The 14769-nt window shown below is 45.1% G+C and overlaps 2 protein-coding genes across 9 annotated transcripts in view; one reads left to right on the forward strand and one right to left on the reverse strand.

The window, feature by feature from the left end:
- The window catches only part of slc9a8 (solute carrier family 9 member 8), a 39141-nt gene extending 37897 nt beyond the window's left edge, over positions 1-1244 (forward strand). For 4 of the 5 annotated variants that reach the window (XM_053642695.1, XM_053642693.1, XM_053642692.1 and 1 more), the window contains one exon: positions 1-1244. This exon is cut by the window's left edge and continues 2378 nt beyond it. The gene's annotated coding sequence lies outside the window, so the exon portion shown is untranslated. The other variant, XM_053642691.1, reaches the window with a different exon arrangement.
- Positions 1245-2134: 890 nt separating this feature from the next.
- Positions 2135-13931, reverse strand: LOC128618959 (tropomyosin alpha-1 chain-like). 4 transcript variants are annotated; one of them, XM_053642697.1, is made up of 14 exons: positions 13574-13805; positions 13158-13240; positions 12712-12870; positions 12421-12480; positions 11767-11877; positions 11470-11565; positions 11313-11372; positions 10494-10613; positions 5452-5547; positions 5147-5317; positions 4842-4937; positions 4685-4744; positions 3717-3871; positions 2135-2377 (listed from the first exon to the last, which is right to left on the reverse strand). In XM_053642697.1, exons 1-13 carry the CDS (start codon positions 13716-13718, stop codon positions 3734-3736), a joined length of 1395 nt encoding a protein of 464 aa, XP_053498672.1. In that variant the 5' UTR covers positions 13719-13805; the 3' UTR covers positions 2135-2377; positions 3717-3733. The 4 variants fall into 4 exon arrangements, with proteins under 4 accessions (XP_053498672.1, XP_053498673.1, XP_053498674.1 ...); XM_053642698.1 differs by lacking the exon at positions 2135-2377 and adding an exon at positions 2596-2795; XM_053642699.1 differs by lacking the exon at positions 2135-2377 and adding an exon at positions 3439-3538 and having other exon boundaries at positions 13574-13931.
- Positions 13932-14769: the final 838 nt, after the last annotated feature.

The following is a 14769-nucleotide window of genomic DNA, read 5'->3' on the forward strand; positions in this document are numbered from 1 at the left end:
CTTTTAACGGTTAAAGTCTGTAATGTTTAGAAATTTCAGCGAATTCGTATTAAATATGTGAGGGGCGATTGTCATCGTGTCACAAAATGTAAGAGCCAATCAGGTTCGATATGCAAATGCAGACCACGAGACTTTTTTTTGCTACACTGACTTGATGGAAAAACACCAGTCCTGTCAGCTGAATACCTCGAGGTCCCTGTGAATGAGCCGTTACTATAGAAACAATAACGTGGTAGAACGAGCGCGTTCATATAAACCTGTGATTTGCAGCTGCGCTACTTTTAAAGAAAAGTCAATCAACACCTTCTGACCAATCACAATCCAGAATTCAACAGCGCTGTAGTATAATGAGATATTAACCAGAGTCAACCAGAAGAGAGAAAACTGAGTACGGACATGCAGAGAGAGGGAGAAAATTCATCAATACGCACATTCTTCTAATCAATAAGCATCCTTTCAATACACAATTACTGAAATTAATCTTTCATAAAAACTTCATTTTCATATAAAAAAAAAAAGAAGCTGAAAAACTGAGATGGGTGCAGGTTTCAAGGAGAACTGTGGTGGGGTGCCAAAACTTTTTCACAGCGCACAGCCGTAATGGTATGGAATATAGTGTATTAGTCTGGAATTAGTTTAGGTAAATCCTTTTATAGGAACACTCAGAAATGTTGCGGTTTTTATCCTTAAGGTTAGTGCGGAGCCATGTGACGATACATCATCGATACTGCGATCATTTATTTCACCATATATTCACGATAGTCACGATTATTTCACGAGTCGTCAAACGTTTTTTCCCCCTTTAAGCTTCAAAAACCTAAAATGTTCATTTTACAGACTTCAAATTTTCTCAAATCTTTTCAATGGTTTTTTTTTTTTTTAAACAAAGCATCATGAACAATCCGCTAGTAAGAAGTGTTGTTATTTACACAAAGTGAAGGTGTTTGTTTTCCTCAAACATGATTTCATCGTTCTTCCTGAACATAAACCACTGAAAAGTTTCTCCGTACTCTGAGAACGCGGAAGATACGACGACGCTGATCATGCAGCGAATTTATTAATAAGTTTGGTGACCGTGTGATGTGCTCGCCGTGTGTCCTGTAAAAGTCCATCGCAGCCTTGCGACAGTTTCCTGATCCAGCCACGAGAAAGATTTCAATATGTTCTTCTTTTCTCAAAGAAATTTCATATAAATATATATAAAATATAAGAATGAAAAATTTTGGAAAATGTTTTGCTTAAAAAAAAAAAAAAAAAAAAAAAAAAAAGGGGGGTTAATTTCCAACCGTGTACGGAGACTTTTGGGACACCCTGTATGTATTAATAGCTTAAATTATTTATTTATTTATTTATTTATTTTTTAAACGAACACTATTTTACAAGATTATTTGTAAACATTTAAAAAATCTCTAGAAGTCGTAACATTTTACAGTTTTAAACGTTCAGTATGAAATGTTATGATCAGATCAGCTTCTAATCGTCAACAATAAATGTTTTTAAAAAAATCAATAAAATGATATTGGTAATATCTCTGAATAAAGTGTATTGTAATGTAATTTATCAGGATATAAATTTTAGACGGAGTCAGAACACGATGTGGGATTTTCAGGAAGGAGGCGTGTACGAGAAGGAAAAGTCAGGGAAAAGTCCAGAACGTACCTGCATGTTTGTTACCGTCACCTCTCTGGAGAACTCCAGCCTGAACTGAAAATAAATGTCTGATACCTTTTTGCTGGGTTTTAGTGAACGTTCCAGCTGAAGACATGTCTGTGATGTCCGCCACTATAAATGTGTTGCTTGTATTAAATTTCCCTAGAATAAGATTACTCTTAAAGCCTTGAAATCCTTTGTTCTGTCGGTGTGGAGACGGGTTTGTCATCTGTGTTTAGGTCTGAATAGCTGAGAGCTCACACTTAACACGATATTATATTTTGTATATATATTCTATATTTGTGTGTATATATATATTTTCTTACATTCAATAAGAATATGCAATTCAGAATGGAATAAGACGCACTGGACCCGACGTATTTTATGATAAAAGCATATTTACTTCAATGACTTCGTACACTCTCCTGTGAAGCTGTAATAAAAGTTGGGGAACAAAATTCAAAAAGGCAACTTTTAAAAATACTCTGTAGTTTATTTCCGGATACTACATTCCATACAAAATCTGTTAACGCTTTATGAAGTACACAGTAATGTTCTACAGGTGTGAACGGTTGTACCATGTAATACGCACACTGATTTGCATACATAGCAGCTGAGGTATATGAATGAAAACAAAATGTACCCACACAGCATGAGCTTCTAAGTGATGAGTAAAATCTTATAGTATTGCAGCACGGTGTCAGGATGATGGGGATGTTTTCCTTCCCTGGATGAAAAAAAAAAGACAAGATCTTTACAATCTTTATAAACCTGACAGTTCGAATGAATCTTCTAGCAGAGCCCCATTAACCAGCACGGGTAGCAGGATGTGTTGTGCTGTTACCTCCTCCTACGACATGGACCTGGGGCTGGATTTAATGAGGCAGAAACTTTTAGTAGTTTGTATAGAACTGTAGAACAACACCACAACACCCCCCCCCCCCCAACCCCCCCAGTTGGCTGTTGTCTCTGTAATTGACAGGAGAGAGACAGTAAAGCCATGTTTGCTCTCTTCACTCCCGGCCACAGGGGGCAGCGGCATCGCCACCGTTCAAACTTGCGATCCCCGGCGGAAGGGCGAACGCTTTTCAGGAGCGGAATTATACGTTCTCGGCCGAACTGCAACTCTGCGACGTCATTTTCTCCTTCGAATGAACAAGAGAACAGAAAAACAGAACAATATATAAACTAGGGTTGAACAGTACCGGTACTACGGTAGTCTCGCGATACTAAAGTAATAGGTACGGTAGTACCGTAATAATGTTGTATGTGCAGCGGTTAATATTATTTTCACTAAAATGACACGTCTCGCTGCTTTCACGCATTTCATTGAACCGGAATTCTTCACCTGAATCTTTAACCATTTCCTGTTTGTTTGTTTGTTTGTTTGTAAGCGAGCTAACGTTACGCTAACCGCCGTGCGTAAATAATATTCAGTTATTTATCCCTAATGTTGCGTTCATTCTTCGTACTCTGAGGACACTTTCCATTCGCATGATTTCACCGCTCGAGGGAACAGGAGATGAAATACGTGACGCGTTGAATTAGCGAATCGCCAACTGTACGATTGTTCTTGAGCTTTTCCGACAGCCCGTTCTTCATTCTCGTCGATGAAGTCTTCAGAGGAACTTTCACTTCGTCTCTTTTCACTCGTATCTGCGTATTTCTGTAAATCTGGTTCATTTTGTAGATCTGAATGATGAATGAACACGATATTGCGAGGTATCGTGATACTTCAGCTGGTATAGAGTCGTAAGGTACGTTTACAGTATCGTGAAATCAATAATATAAACGGAACATTACAAAATGGTTCATAGATTGTTCTTTATTTCTTTCTGTGTTTCACGGATTATTTTTTATTTTCTTTATGTTAAACGATGTGCAGCATCTTTGTTGGCGATGTTATATTTTCAGGTCGTTGACGTCATCGATTCCGTGTTAAAACGAGAAAGAAACAGAAATGTTAGCATTATTTACTGAGGACCAGGAGTTCAGCCTGTAGTGTAACTCGACACTCGTTATTATTATTCAGAAGTACGGCTTCGTGGAAAGCTTTTCTCACGTACCTGAACATCTTCTGACATTACAGTTCTGACCTTACAGGGTCCTCTAATAAGCCCTGCATACATTTCAGATGTTCCATCAGGGTGAGCATCTCTTTCTCCAGCGTACTGCAGCGCTGAGTATTCTGAGCATTCTTCTGAGTGTCAGCCGGACAGCCCTTGAAGTTCAACGACCAGCAGATGGAACAGAAATGAATGATTAAGAATGAACAGACACAAAGTCAGAGACAAATACAGATATGAGTCAAAGGAGCACAGTGTTTTTTTGGTCGGTGGATTGTTCCAGTAGCCGGACCAAAATACTGCCGTACTAAGCCGTATTTCTATAACAACTGGCCCGAATATCCCAAAAGAAATGATTTTATATAGAGCTCCCACTCCACAGACCAGGCAGTCCACACGCTGCGTGCAGAACATCACAACAACAACCGGGTCTCTAAAGAGAATCGCTGTATTACTTCATTACGCGTGGTGTTCCCCGTTTCCTAAAGGCATTTTCTCCATCGTTATTAAATAAAGATCATACAGGAACACCATGTATGAGTGTCATGATGAAACGCTGTGTAACGACCCCATACTGGTTCAATACAGCACCGCGGACTAGCTCTGTAGTAGATTATGAGAGAGTCCAGAGATCTTTTCTGATCTTTCTGGAACGTAAGAAACCCAAACACTAAAGTAAATCTGATCAGGTATTACTAGGTGGCCGTTCTTTTCCAGACCATAAACAAGAGTCTCCTGATTTGGAATAGACGTTGTTGTTTCGAAAGACAGTGAGATACCGTACTCGGCCATATTAGATAGAAAGCTTGTTGAGATCAGTTATGAGCTCGAGTGATAAATAATGCGCGATTGCCCAATGAATGGATTTTAAATTACCCAACATTACCTATTTACTCCTCTGGCTACGAAACATTTCTTACACACACACACACACACAGCAGTCGTGGCTTCATGAGAAAGAAGCTTACCTTAATGTGTTCATACTGGGACAAAAGGTTTGTGTGATCCTTCTGCTCTCGCTCCCGCTCCTAACACACACCATGTGAGGGCTTAATGTTCACATCTGCGGTGGGACATTTCACTCTGTGTGAAAGCTCATTTTAATGTGAGGCTTTTCTCACTCACCTTGCGTTCCTTCTTAAACTCTCTGACCACCTCAAAGAGCATCTCCTCCATATTTCTCCTTATCTCCTCCAGCTTCATCAGCTCGCACTTCTGACTCTGAGAGTTCACCATCCAAAATGTTGCAGGATTTATTTACTTTTTACACACATGTTCAGAGATGTTTGAAGACCAACAAAAAATGTGGAGATATGTACGATGGAGAAAGTGTCGGTAAACAAGCATGAAGAAACACACACGTGCAGACGTACTGTGAGCACAAACACTTTGCAGGTGAGGAAAATATAGAAACGGCTTTTCTCGATTACCTTCAATTTTTCTTCACACATCTGCTGGGTCTCATGGAGTTCTCTCTCCAACTTCTCCACTGACCCTTGCAGTGTTGTGACCTGGTCCTTCAGGTTGGAGTTCTCGTGCTCCAGCTGAGCGTTGGACTCTAGAGCAATCTTAGCTCTCTCCTCAGCTTCATCCAGACAGGACTGGAAGTTCAACAAAAAAATGTTATTATGTGAGTGTTTAATGTTCACATCTGCAATGGGCCATTTCACTTTTTTTTTTCTTTTTTAGAAAATGCATAGTTGTAAACAGACGCTGTGAGGCTTTTCTTACTCACCTTGATTATCAGCCCAGCATCTCTGACTACCTCAAAGAGCATCTCATCCAGATTCTTCCTTCTGAACTCCAGGTTCATCAGCTCGCACTTCTGACCCTGAAAGTCCACCATCCAAAATGCTGTAAGATTTATTAACTTTTTACACACTGTGGCGACAGGCACGCGGCCGACGCACAAGAAACAAAGATCGCTCCTCCCGTGACTGCCGCTGTGGTGCTGAAGAGACAACTCCGCTTCAGCACCACCAATGTTTTGGACAGCCGGAGAGCATGGAAAGATTCCACCATCCAGCAGATGACGGGAGAGTATAAAAGGGGCGATATTCCACTCGCAAGGGAGAGGAGGCTCTCAGTGTGTATGCGCTAACCTTTGCTGTGTGTTTTATAGACAATTCCGACGCGAGCAAAGATTATGCCCCCTGGCTGCACCCACGGCTTTTCCTGAGGGCAAAACGGAATCCCCGTTACTCAGGAGACCCCCATCACGCCCTCGGCAACCCCGCGGTGATGAAACCCTTCACCTCACACCCCCACTTCGACACACACGCGCACCCACACTTTCTCACAAACCATTTTTGAACAAAGATTTTCTCCACGAGTGACACTGAAACGGCCTCCTGTGTGTCTGTGCTCTGTCCCCTGCTGGCTAAATTCCCTACACTGGTGGAGGATATGGGCATGAGCACAGACCTGCCCCTACAAAAAAAAAAAATAAATTAATAATAATAATAGATGGATTCCATGCTGCAGCAACTAATGGAGGCCAGCCTCCAGCAGCAGACGATAACACAGCAGGTCGCAACCCGGGAGCTGCTGGCCCTGAAAGCCATGACCCCTGTGGCTGCCCCTCCTCACTCTGATCCCAGCCGAGAAGCCCAGGACCTGCTTCCCCACTTGACCCCAGACGATGACATCAAGGCCTACCTGGAAGCCTTCGAAAGGGTCGCCCACCGGGAGAGCTGGGGTATCGAAGAGTGGCCGCGCATCCTCGGCCTGATGCTCTCCGGACAGGCGCGCACAGTTTATTATGCCCTCACTCTGGAGGACGCAGTGGACTACGGAGCAGTAAAGAGACCTGGCATGGTGTGGGCAGAGCCCCCTCCAGGCGGCAAAGTTTCACCGGTGGAGCTACAGGCCAGGAGCCAAGCCACGTGGACAGATGGACACCCTCCTGCAACTCACCAAGAGGTGGCTCCAGCCAGACCTGCACTCCGCCACCGAGGTTGTAGAGAGGGTGGCCGTGGACTGGTTCCTGAGGACTCTGCGGCCCACAGAACGCCGGGCCATGGGAATGCAAGCCCCTGGGACACCCAGGGAACTGCTGACCACCCTGGAATGCACCCTGACCATCCTGGCGCTCGGCAAGGACAGACAGCACCACCAAAGCTGCCCGGATTACGGGACACCTGAGGATGAGCCCAGACTGACCGAGCCAGACCAGGGGACACCGAAGAAAGCCCAGAAAACCTGGCCTGCAGGGCATGTCCTCCCCACACTGGACCCGCCAAAACTGCCCCAGCGAGTGAAGGTAGCTTGTCTGTGGCAGGCCTACATGGTCCGAGGCGGGGAGGACGCTGGGACAGAAGGTAAGCTGCACACACACACTAACCCGCTCTCGTCTGTGTTCCAGCAGGTAAACCGGCAGGGGAACTTTGGCCGAGAGCAGAAAGAGAACAGCCGACTGAAGTATTGTTGGGTCCAGGTGCGCCAGATCGAGGGGGTCGACCAGAGCCCGAACCAGAGACTCCCCTCCTCCTACTTTCTGGTCAAAGGAGGCCTACTGTACCACCGGACCAACCACAGAGGGGAAAACATGGACCTCCCCAAAGCCAGAACACAGGCACTGATGCACCTGGCCCATGCTCATCCACTCAGGGGCCACTTGGGGGCAAGAAACACCCTGGAGAAGCTGAAGGACCGCTTTGTCTGGCCAGGCATGGATGCAGAGGTCCAGGGCTTCTGCCAACAATACCCCCAGTGCCAACGCACGGCCCCTAGGAAGCCCCGCCCAGCACCCCTCATTCCGCTTCCCATCATAGGCGTCCCCTTCGAGAGGATCGGCATGGACCACGTCGGGCCGCTCCCAAAGTTCACGAGTATATATTGGTAATCGTGGACTATGCCACCAGGTACCCTGAGGCGGTACCACTACATAAAGTCACCTCCCAGAACATTGCTAAAGAACTGGTGCTCCTGTTCAGCCATGTGGGGATCCCAAAAGACATCCTAATCGACCAAGGTACCCCATTTGCATCAAAGCTAACGTCTGATCTGTGTCGGCTATTGCAGGTGAAACACCTAAAAGCATCCGTCTACCACCCACAAACAGATGGGCTGGTCGAACGGTTCAACCAGACCTTGAAGCAGATGTTGTGCCAGGTGGTAGACGAGGAAGGGAGGAACTGGGACCTCCTCCTGCTGTATGTCCTCTTCGCCATCTGAGAGTGCCCCTAGGCATCCACGGGTTCACACCCTTCGAGCTCCTCTTCAGACGGCGAACTCGGGGATTATTGGACGTGGCATGGGAAGCATGGGAAGAACAGCCTTCCCTGTTCTGCTCGGTCATCATGTATGTACAGGAGATGCAGGAGAAGATTGACTGAGTGGCCCCGATCGTCCAGGAACATATGAGAACGGGGTTTTACAGACAACCCCACGAGTTCCAAACTGGCGATCGGTTACTCTTGCTAGTACCCAGCAGCTCCTGCAAATTCCTAGCTCGGTGGCAGGGCCCACATACAGTCCTCGAGAAGAGAGGTGCCGTGAACTATCGCCTGCAGCAGTCCGGTAAGCGAGCAGACACGAAAACTTACCACATGAACCTGCTGAAGAGGTGGATAGAGCCAGCACCCGTATTTTCTGCATTTGTGGCCCTAGACAAAGATCATGACCAGGGCACCTTGGTCCAACTGGGTGAGGAGCTCACCCCCACACAAAAGCAGGAACTGACAGAGTTGGTGGGTCAATTTACAGATGTTTTTTCTACCTCCCCAGGCATGGCACAGCTGGTACAACATGAAATCAAGACTCACCCAGGAGTGGTGGGGCGGCAGCGGCCCTATCGTGTCCCAGAGGCCCGCCATAAGGCTATCAAGGAGGAGGTCAGCCGGATGCTGCGGGACAACATCATAGAGGAGTCCAACAGCCCCTGGTCCAGCCCTATCATAGTCGTACTGAAGCCCAATGGAAGTATGCGCCCCTGCAACTACTTCCAGAAGCTAAACCAAGTCTCGGAGTTTGACAGCTATTCCCTCCCCATGGTAGATGACCTAGTTGAGTGATTGGGGAGGGCCCGGTTCATCTCCACCCTGGACCTAACAAAGGGATACTGGCAAGTGGTGCTGGCCCCAGAGGCGAGACCGAAGACGGCCTTCAGCATGGCGAATGGCCACTGGTAGTACCGGGTTCTCCCCTTCAGGCTACATGGAGCACCCACGATGTTCCAGCGGCTGACGGACATTGTCCTGCGACCCCATCGTGCCTTCGCAGCCGCCTACCTGGACAATGTGGTCATCCACTCCTCCACTTGGTCGGACCACCTGTTCCACCTGGGGGAGATCCTGAAGGAGCTTCGGAAGGCTGGGCTGACAGCCAACCCCAAAACATGCCACCTGGGGCTGACCGAGACACAGTACCTCAGGTACCATATTGGCTGGGGCTTACTGAAACCCCAGACGAAGAAAATTGAGGCAGTGAAGGGTTATCCCCGGCTTACATAAAAAAAACAGGTACATGCCTTCTTGGGGTCGGTGGGGTACTACCCTACTACTACTACTACTAACTTCTCCTCTGTAGCCTCCCCCCTCTCAGATCTCACAAAGAAGGGCCAGCCGGACTGGGTGAAATGGTCTGCAGACGCGGAGTGGGCATTCCAAACCTTGAAGGAAGCCCTCACCAGCGCCCCCATGCTACGTAACCCAGACTTTGCCCTCCCGTTCACCGTGCACACAAATGCATCTGAGACCGGGCTGCGCGCTGTTCTCTCACAGACCTTAGACGGGGAGGAGGTCCTCTACATTAGGTCAAAGTTGTCCCCAGCTGAGAGGAGGTGGGCCATCGAGGAGCTACGGTACTACTTGGCCGGGCAGCACTTTGTCCTGGTGACAGACCACGCCCCATTCCAGTGGATGGCCAAGGCCAAGGACACTAATGCCTGGGTAACTCGATGGTTCCTCTCCCTACAAGATTTCTTGTTCCAGGTCCAGCACCGGGCGGGGACCCAACATGGAATGCAGATGGCCTCTCAAGATGAGACACCCTGTGGGCCCGACACATGATGGCAGTAGGCATGGAGCTGAGGGGAGGGTACTGTGGCGCCAGGCCTGCGGCCGACACAAGAAACAAAGATCGCTCCTCCCGTGACTGCCGCTGTGGTGCTGAAGAGACAGCTCCGCTTCAGCACCACCAATGTTCTGGACAGCCGGAGAGCGCGTGGCGGCAGGAGGGGGCCACCGACACACACGGCTGCTGAATGGTGCGCAGCACGGAAAAATTCCACCATCCAGCAGCCGACGGGAGAGTATAAAAGGGGCGATACTCCGCTCACAAGGTAGAGGAAACTCTCAGTGTGAATGCGCTAACCTTTGCTGTGTGTTTTACAGACAATCCCGACGCGAGCAAAGAATCTGCCCCCTGGCTGCACCCATGACTTTTCCTGATGGCAAAACAGGATCCCAGTTACTCGGGAAACCCTCAGCATGCCCTCGGCAACCCTGCAGCGACGAAACCCTTCACCTCACACCCCCACTTCGACACACGCTCACACATGCGCACCCACACCTTCTCACGAACCATTTTTGAACAAAGATTTTCTCCATGAGTGACACTGAAACGGCCTCCTGTGTGTCTGTGCTCTGTCCCCCACTGGCTAAATTCCCTACAACACATGTTCAGAGAATTTTGAAGACCAACAAAAAATGTGGTGATATGTACGATGGAGAAAGTGTTGGTAAACGAGCATGAAGAAACACACACGTGCAGACGTACTGTGAGCACAAACACTTTGCAGGTGAGGAAAATATAGAAAATGCATTTCTTGATTACCCTCAATTTCTCTTCACACATTTGCTGGGTCTCATGGAGTTCTCTCTCCAACTTCTCCACTGACCCGTGCAGTGTTGTGACCTGGTCCTTCAGGTTGGAGTTCTTGTACTCCAGCCTTTCCTGAGTGAATGAAATGGATAACGGTTTTCAGACACTACAAATTACCAGCATTAGTACTTTATTGCAAAGCCATCGTTAGCATTTACAGTTTCGAGACATATACAGTAAGAACTAATCATCTTTCTGCAGGATTGTGGTTCAGTTCTGTCCAGTTCCTCTCAGCAACGCATCTTCACTTCATTACATTTTCAATGGGATTCAATTCAGTAGATTGGATAACCCTTCTTGAGTTATTTGGGCTGTATTTAAAGGGTCATTGTCTTGTTGAAACATCCCCGCCAGATTCAGTTTCTTAGCCAATGAGAGTAAATTCTCCTCTAATATGTGCCACCAAATCACTCCATTCATGTCTGATAAAAGGTTTCTGTTACAACATTTGTAAAGACTATTCGCTAATTTACAAAAAATCAACGTACAAAATCTGATAGAGTTTGTAAAGTGAATATTTGATATTATTTCTGCACACAGCGTGACCACATCAATGCCGTTCAATCATTTATTACATTTGAATGATTTTACACTATCTGTGTTCTTAACTTTCATTTCCCACTGCAACTCCACAAACACTTACCATCGTGGATTCTGCTCCCAAAGACTGCTTTTATTGTACGTGAATAGGGACTGGAGCCAAACATTAGCAAACAGGAACTACACAATTAACAGTACATGTCATTTAAAATGAAGAGGAGAAAAGCTTACCTTAGTGTCTTCGTAACCGGCCAAAAGGTCGCAGTAATACTGACGCTCTCGCTCCCGCTCCTAAAACACACCATGTGATGGCTTAATGTTCACATCTGCGGTGGGACATTTCACTCTGTTTGAAAGCTCATTTTAATGTGAGGCTTTTCTCACTCACCTTGCGTTCCTTCTTAAACTCTCTGACCACCTCAAAGAGCATCTCCTCCATATTTCTCCTTATCTCCTCCAGCTTCATCAGCTCGCACTTCTGACTCTGAGAGTTCACCATCCAAAATGTTTATTTACTTTTTACACACATGTTCAGAGAAGTTTGAAGACCAACAAAAAATGTGGAGATATGTGCGATGGAGAAAGTGTCGGTAAACGAGCATGAAGAAACACACACGTGCAGACGTACTGTGAGCACAAACACTTTGCAGGTGAGAAAAATATAGAAAAGGCTTTTCTTGATTACCTTCAATTTCTCTTCACACATCTCATGGGGTTCTCCCTCCAACTTCTCCACTGACCCTTGCAGTGTTTTGACCTGGTCCTTCAGGTTGGAGTTCTCGTGCTCCAGATTATTCTGAGTGTAGGAAATTGATAAAAGATATTCAGACACTACAAATTACCAGCATTAGTACTTTACTGCAAAGCCATCGTTAGCATTTACAGTTTCGAGACATATACAGTAAGAACTAGTCATCTTTCTGCAGGATTATGGTTGAATTTGGTTCATTACTCTCATCTTATAATCCTCAATTCTTCAAGGTTATAAGGGTTCCTCTGATCGACCCACAATTTTAATGTCCCCCATACATTTTCAACAGGAAGTCAGTAGATTGGCCAGGCCAGTTAGACCATTCAGTTATTTTGGCTGTATGTTTGGAGATGTTGTCTTGATGAAACCTCCATCTTCTCCCCAGATTCAGTTTCTTAGTCAATGACATTAAAATTGCTAAGAAAGCTCCACAGAGCAGCTGGTTGAGATCAATTATGAGTTCAAGTGATAAATAATGAGTGATGCACCAGTGAATGAATGCTTAAACTTAAATTAAACATATTATTATTATTATTATTAAAATCCCCAACATTACGTATTTACACAAAAAAGTTCTTCCAAGCTTGCCTTCATGTCTTCATACTTCTCCTTCAGGACTCTCTGAGCCTGTCGCTCCTGCTCAAGCTCCTGAAAGACAGCCATTGGTCAGAACATTTCTTAATGAGACCCAGCATATGATCAATAAATAACTGATCAGAACTTAACACGGTCTGGTCAGAGTGTGTATTGTGTCTCTTGGACAGTTTGAAGGCCCAGGTGAACATCACTTCCAGTGTGGAGATATTTTCTTTTCTCAGTTGTATTGGTACTCATATTCGTTTGAGAAGAGCTGTTTAATGCGAGGCTTTTCTCACTCACCTTGCTTTTTATCTCAGACTTTCTGTGAACCACAGAGAACAGTTTCTCCAGCTGCGTGACTTTCTCCACCAGGTTCGGCACATGGAGCTCCTCGCTGTTCAACTGAACAACGGACACCTCATCCTCCTCATCCTTCTCTTCGGCCTTTTCCAGACACCCCTGTAAGTTCACAAATGTTGTAGGCTTTATTTACGTTTACACACATGTTTCGACACTTCTGAGGACCAAATTCAATTCTGGAGATATGTACAACACAAACACTTTGGGTGAACAAGTCATCAATCATGCAAAAAGCCGGACATTTCCTGTGGACGGGTGTAAGGGACAAAAGGTCTCTATAGAGTGTATTGTTAGATATTACACTTAACTGTAATCCAGTACAACATCTAATGCCTAATAACTCATTTCTATCTGGTAAATGAATGTGCTTGAGGTTTGAGGAGTACCTCAGGGTTGGCCTTGTCCATCTGTGTGTCCTTGTGTCCATCAGAAGACTGCAGAAAGCCTGAAGAGACAATCTGCACTGGGTCTAAAAGCAAAAGCACAAACATCCCGTAAGCAGGCGTTCATCAGAGTTTAAATAAATTAAGCATGAAATTATTATTATTATTAATTTTATTATTATTACTACTACTATAAGGGTATAAAATGACGTTCTGTAATTTTTTATGGATGCTGATTAGTATTTCATCTCACACAGCACAATAAAGCTGAATATTTGGTCACCTGGCCACCACATTGTAGCCTGAAAGGTCTGACTACATCCCTGACTGAAACCTGTTTGTGTGAATAACTTTAGAGAATTACATTTAACAGTGCAGGTTATACCAGGACTGAGAAGCACTCATGGAAAGATCTCTACCTTCGTCGACAGGTGTGCCTTCGAAGGCCTCCGTCCTCCGCTCCTCATGTCCACACTTATGAACATAATAATATCCTCCAGCAGCCATGACTATAGCTCCAGTTGCATACGCCGCTAATCCTACTAAACTCCTGCAAGAACTCATCGTATCCTTCTCCTTCACCTTCACCTTCACGCGTCTGATACACAGCTTGTCGGTGTGAAGTGAAAACAGAAGCCCCTGAATTCAGTTCTGGAATAGAAGCGTGTTCTACTGACTGTGACGTCACAATCACCTTTCTGTTGCCTAGGTAACGTGATGCACAGACTCCAGCAAAACACCTGTAATGTTCAGTGCTATTCAATTCAATCCAAACACCTGAACATGGACATCAGACCACTGCAAGGTTTTACTGATAGACAGATAGATAGATCAACTTTACTGGTGTTGAAGCAGTAGACAAACTTACACATTCAACACATGAATAAATGACCATGGATTAAACAACAACAACAACAACAACAACAACATCCACAACAAAGCATGTTCTTACCTTTAGAAGATTTTCTTTCTTATTTGTCCTGGCAGCAAATTTCCCTGATAAGGATTGTAAAGTCCAATCTGTGCTGGATTTCATGTTCATTTCCCCCCCGATCTCCACCAACTGACGATCACCAAATCATTTACATCTGAAACTAAAGACTTTCCGAGGAGAAAACACCAGCCATGCTCTGACCATTTCTCAGATTATCATCACAACACTGTTACTGTTTTTATTTTTATTACCTTTTAATGCAAATACTTATTAATATCTTTATTATCCAGGCATTTTACTATCTTTATTATCCATGACAACACTTGCTAACGCTAACTCTAGTTAGCATGCTAATTCTGTGGAGAAAAAACGGGAGGAAAGAAATCATTCAAATCTTATTCAGCTTTAACTAATTAACTGATAGAGACATAATCTTGAGAAATTTTGAGAAATTTTACCTAATGCACCTTTACCTAGCTACATTATTACATGACATTATCTAAAACTATCATGTTCTAGTCTAGTTAATTAGACTAGCAGGGAACCAGACCATGGGACTGTGCAGCACACTGGAGCTTTTACTTGCTGAGGCGGTTAGCTAATGCACTGATCATTTATCTACCACTGGCTCAGAGATTATTACCTTCTAGCAGCTTCTAGGAGTTTCAAACATTACCAATC

The sequence above is a fragment of the Ictalurus furcatus genome, chromosome 15, assembly GCF_023375685.1.
Source record: "Ictalurus furcatus strain D&B chromosome 15, Billie_1.0, whole genome shotgun sequence".
Lineage (NCBI taxonomy): Eukaryota > Metazoa > Chordata > Actinopteri > Siluriformes > Ictaluridae > Ictalurus > Ictalurus furcatus.

Coding starts and splice junctions, on each gene's coding strand:
- LOC128618959 (XM_053642697.1), bottom strand. CDS start 13,718: ATGAGTTCTTGCAGGAGTTTAGTAGGATTAGCGGCGTATGCAACTGGA. Junction 12,481..12,711: donor AGTCTGAGATAAAAAGCAAG/GTGAGTGAGAAA, acceptor GCTGTCTTTCAG/GAGCTTGAGCAGGAGCGACA. Junction 11,878..12,420: donor AGAAGTATGAAGACATGAAG/GCAAGCTTGGAA, acceptor TCCTACACTCAG/AATAATCTGGAGCACGAGAA.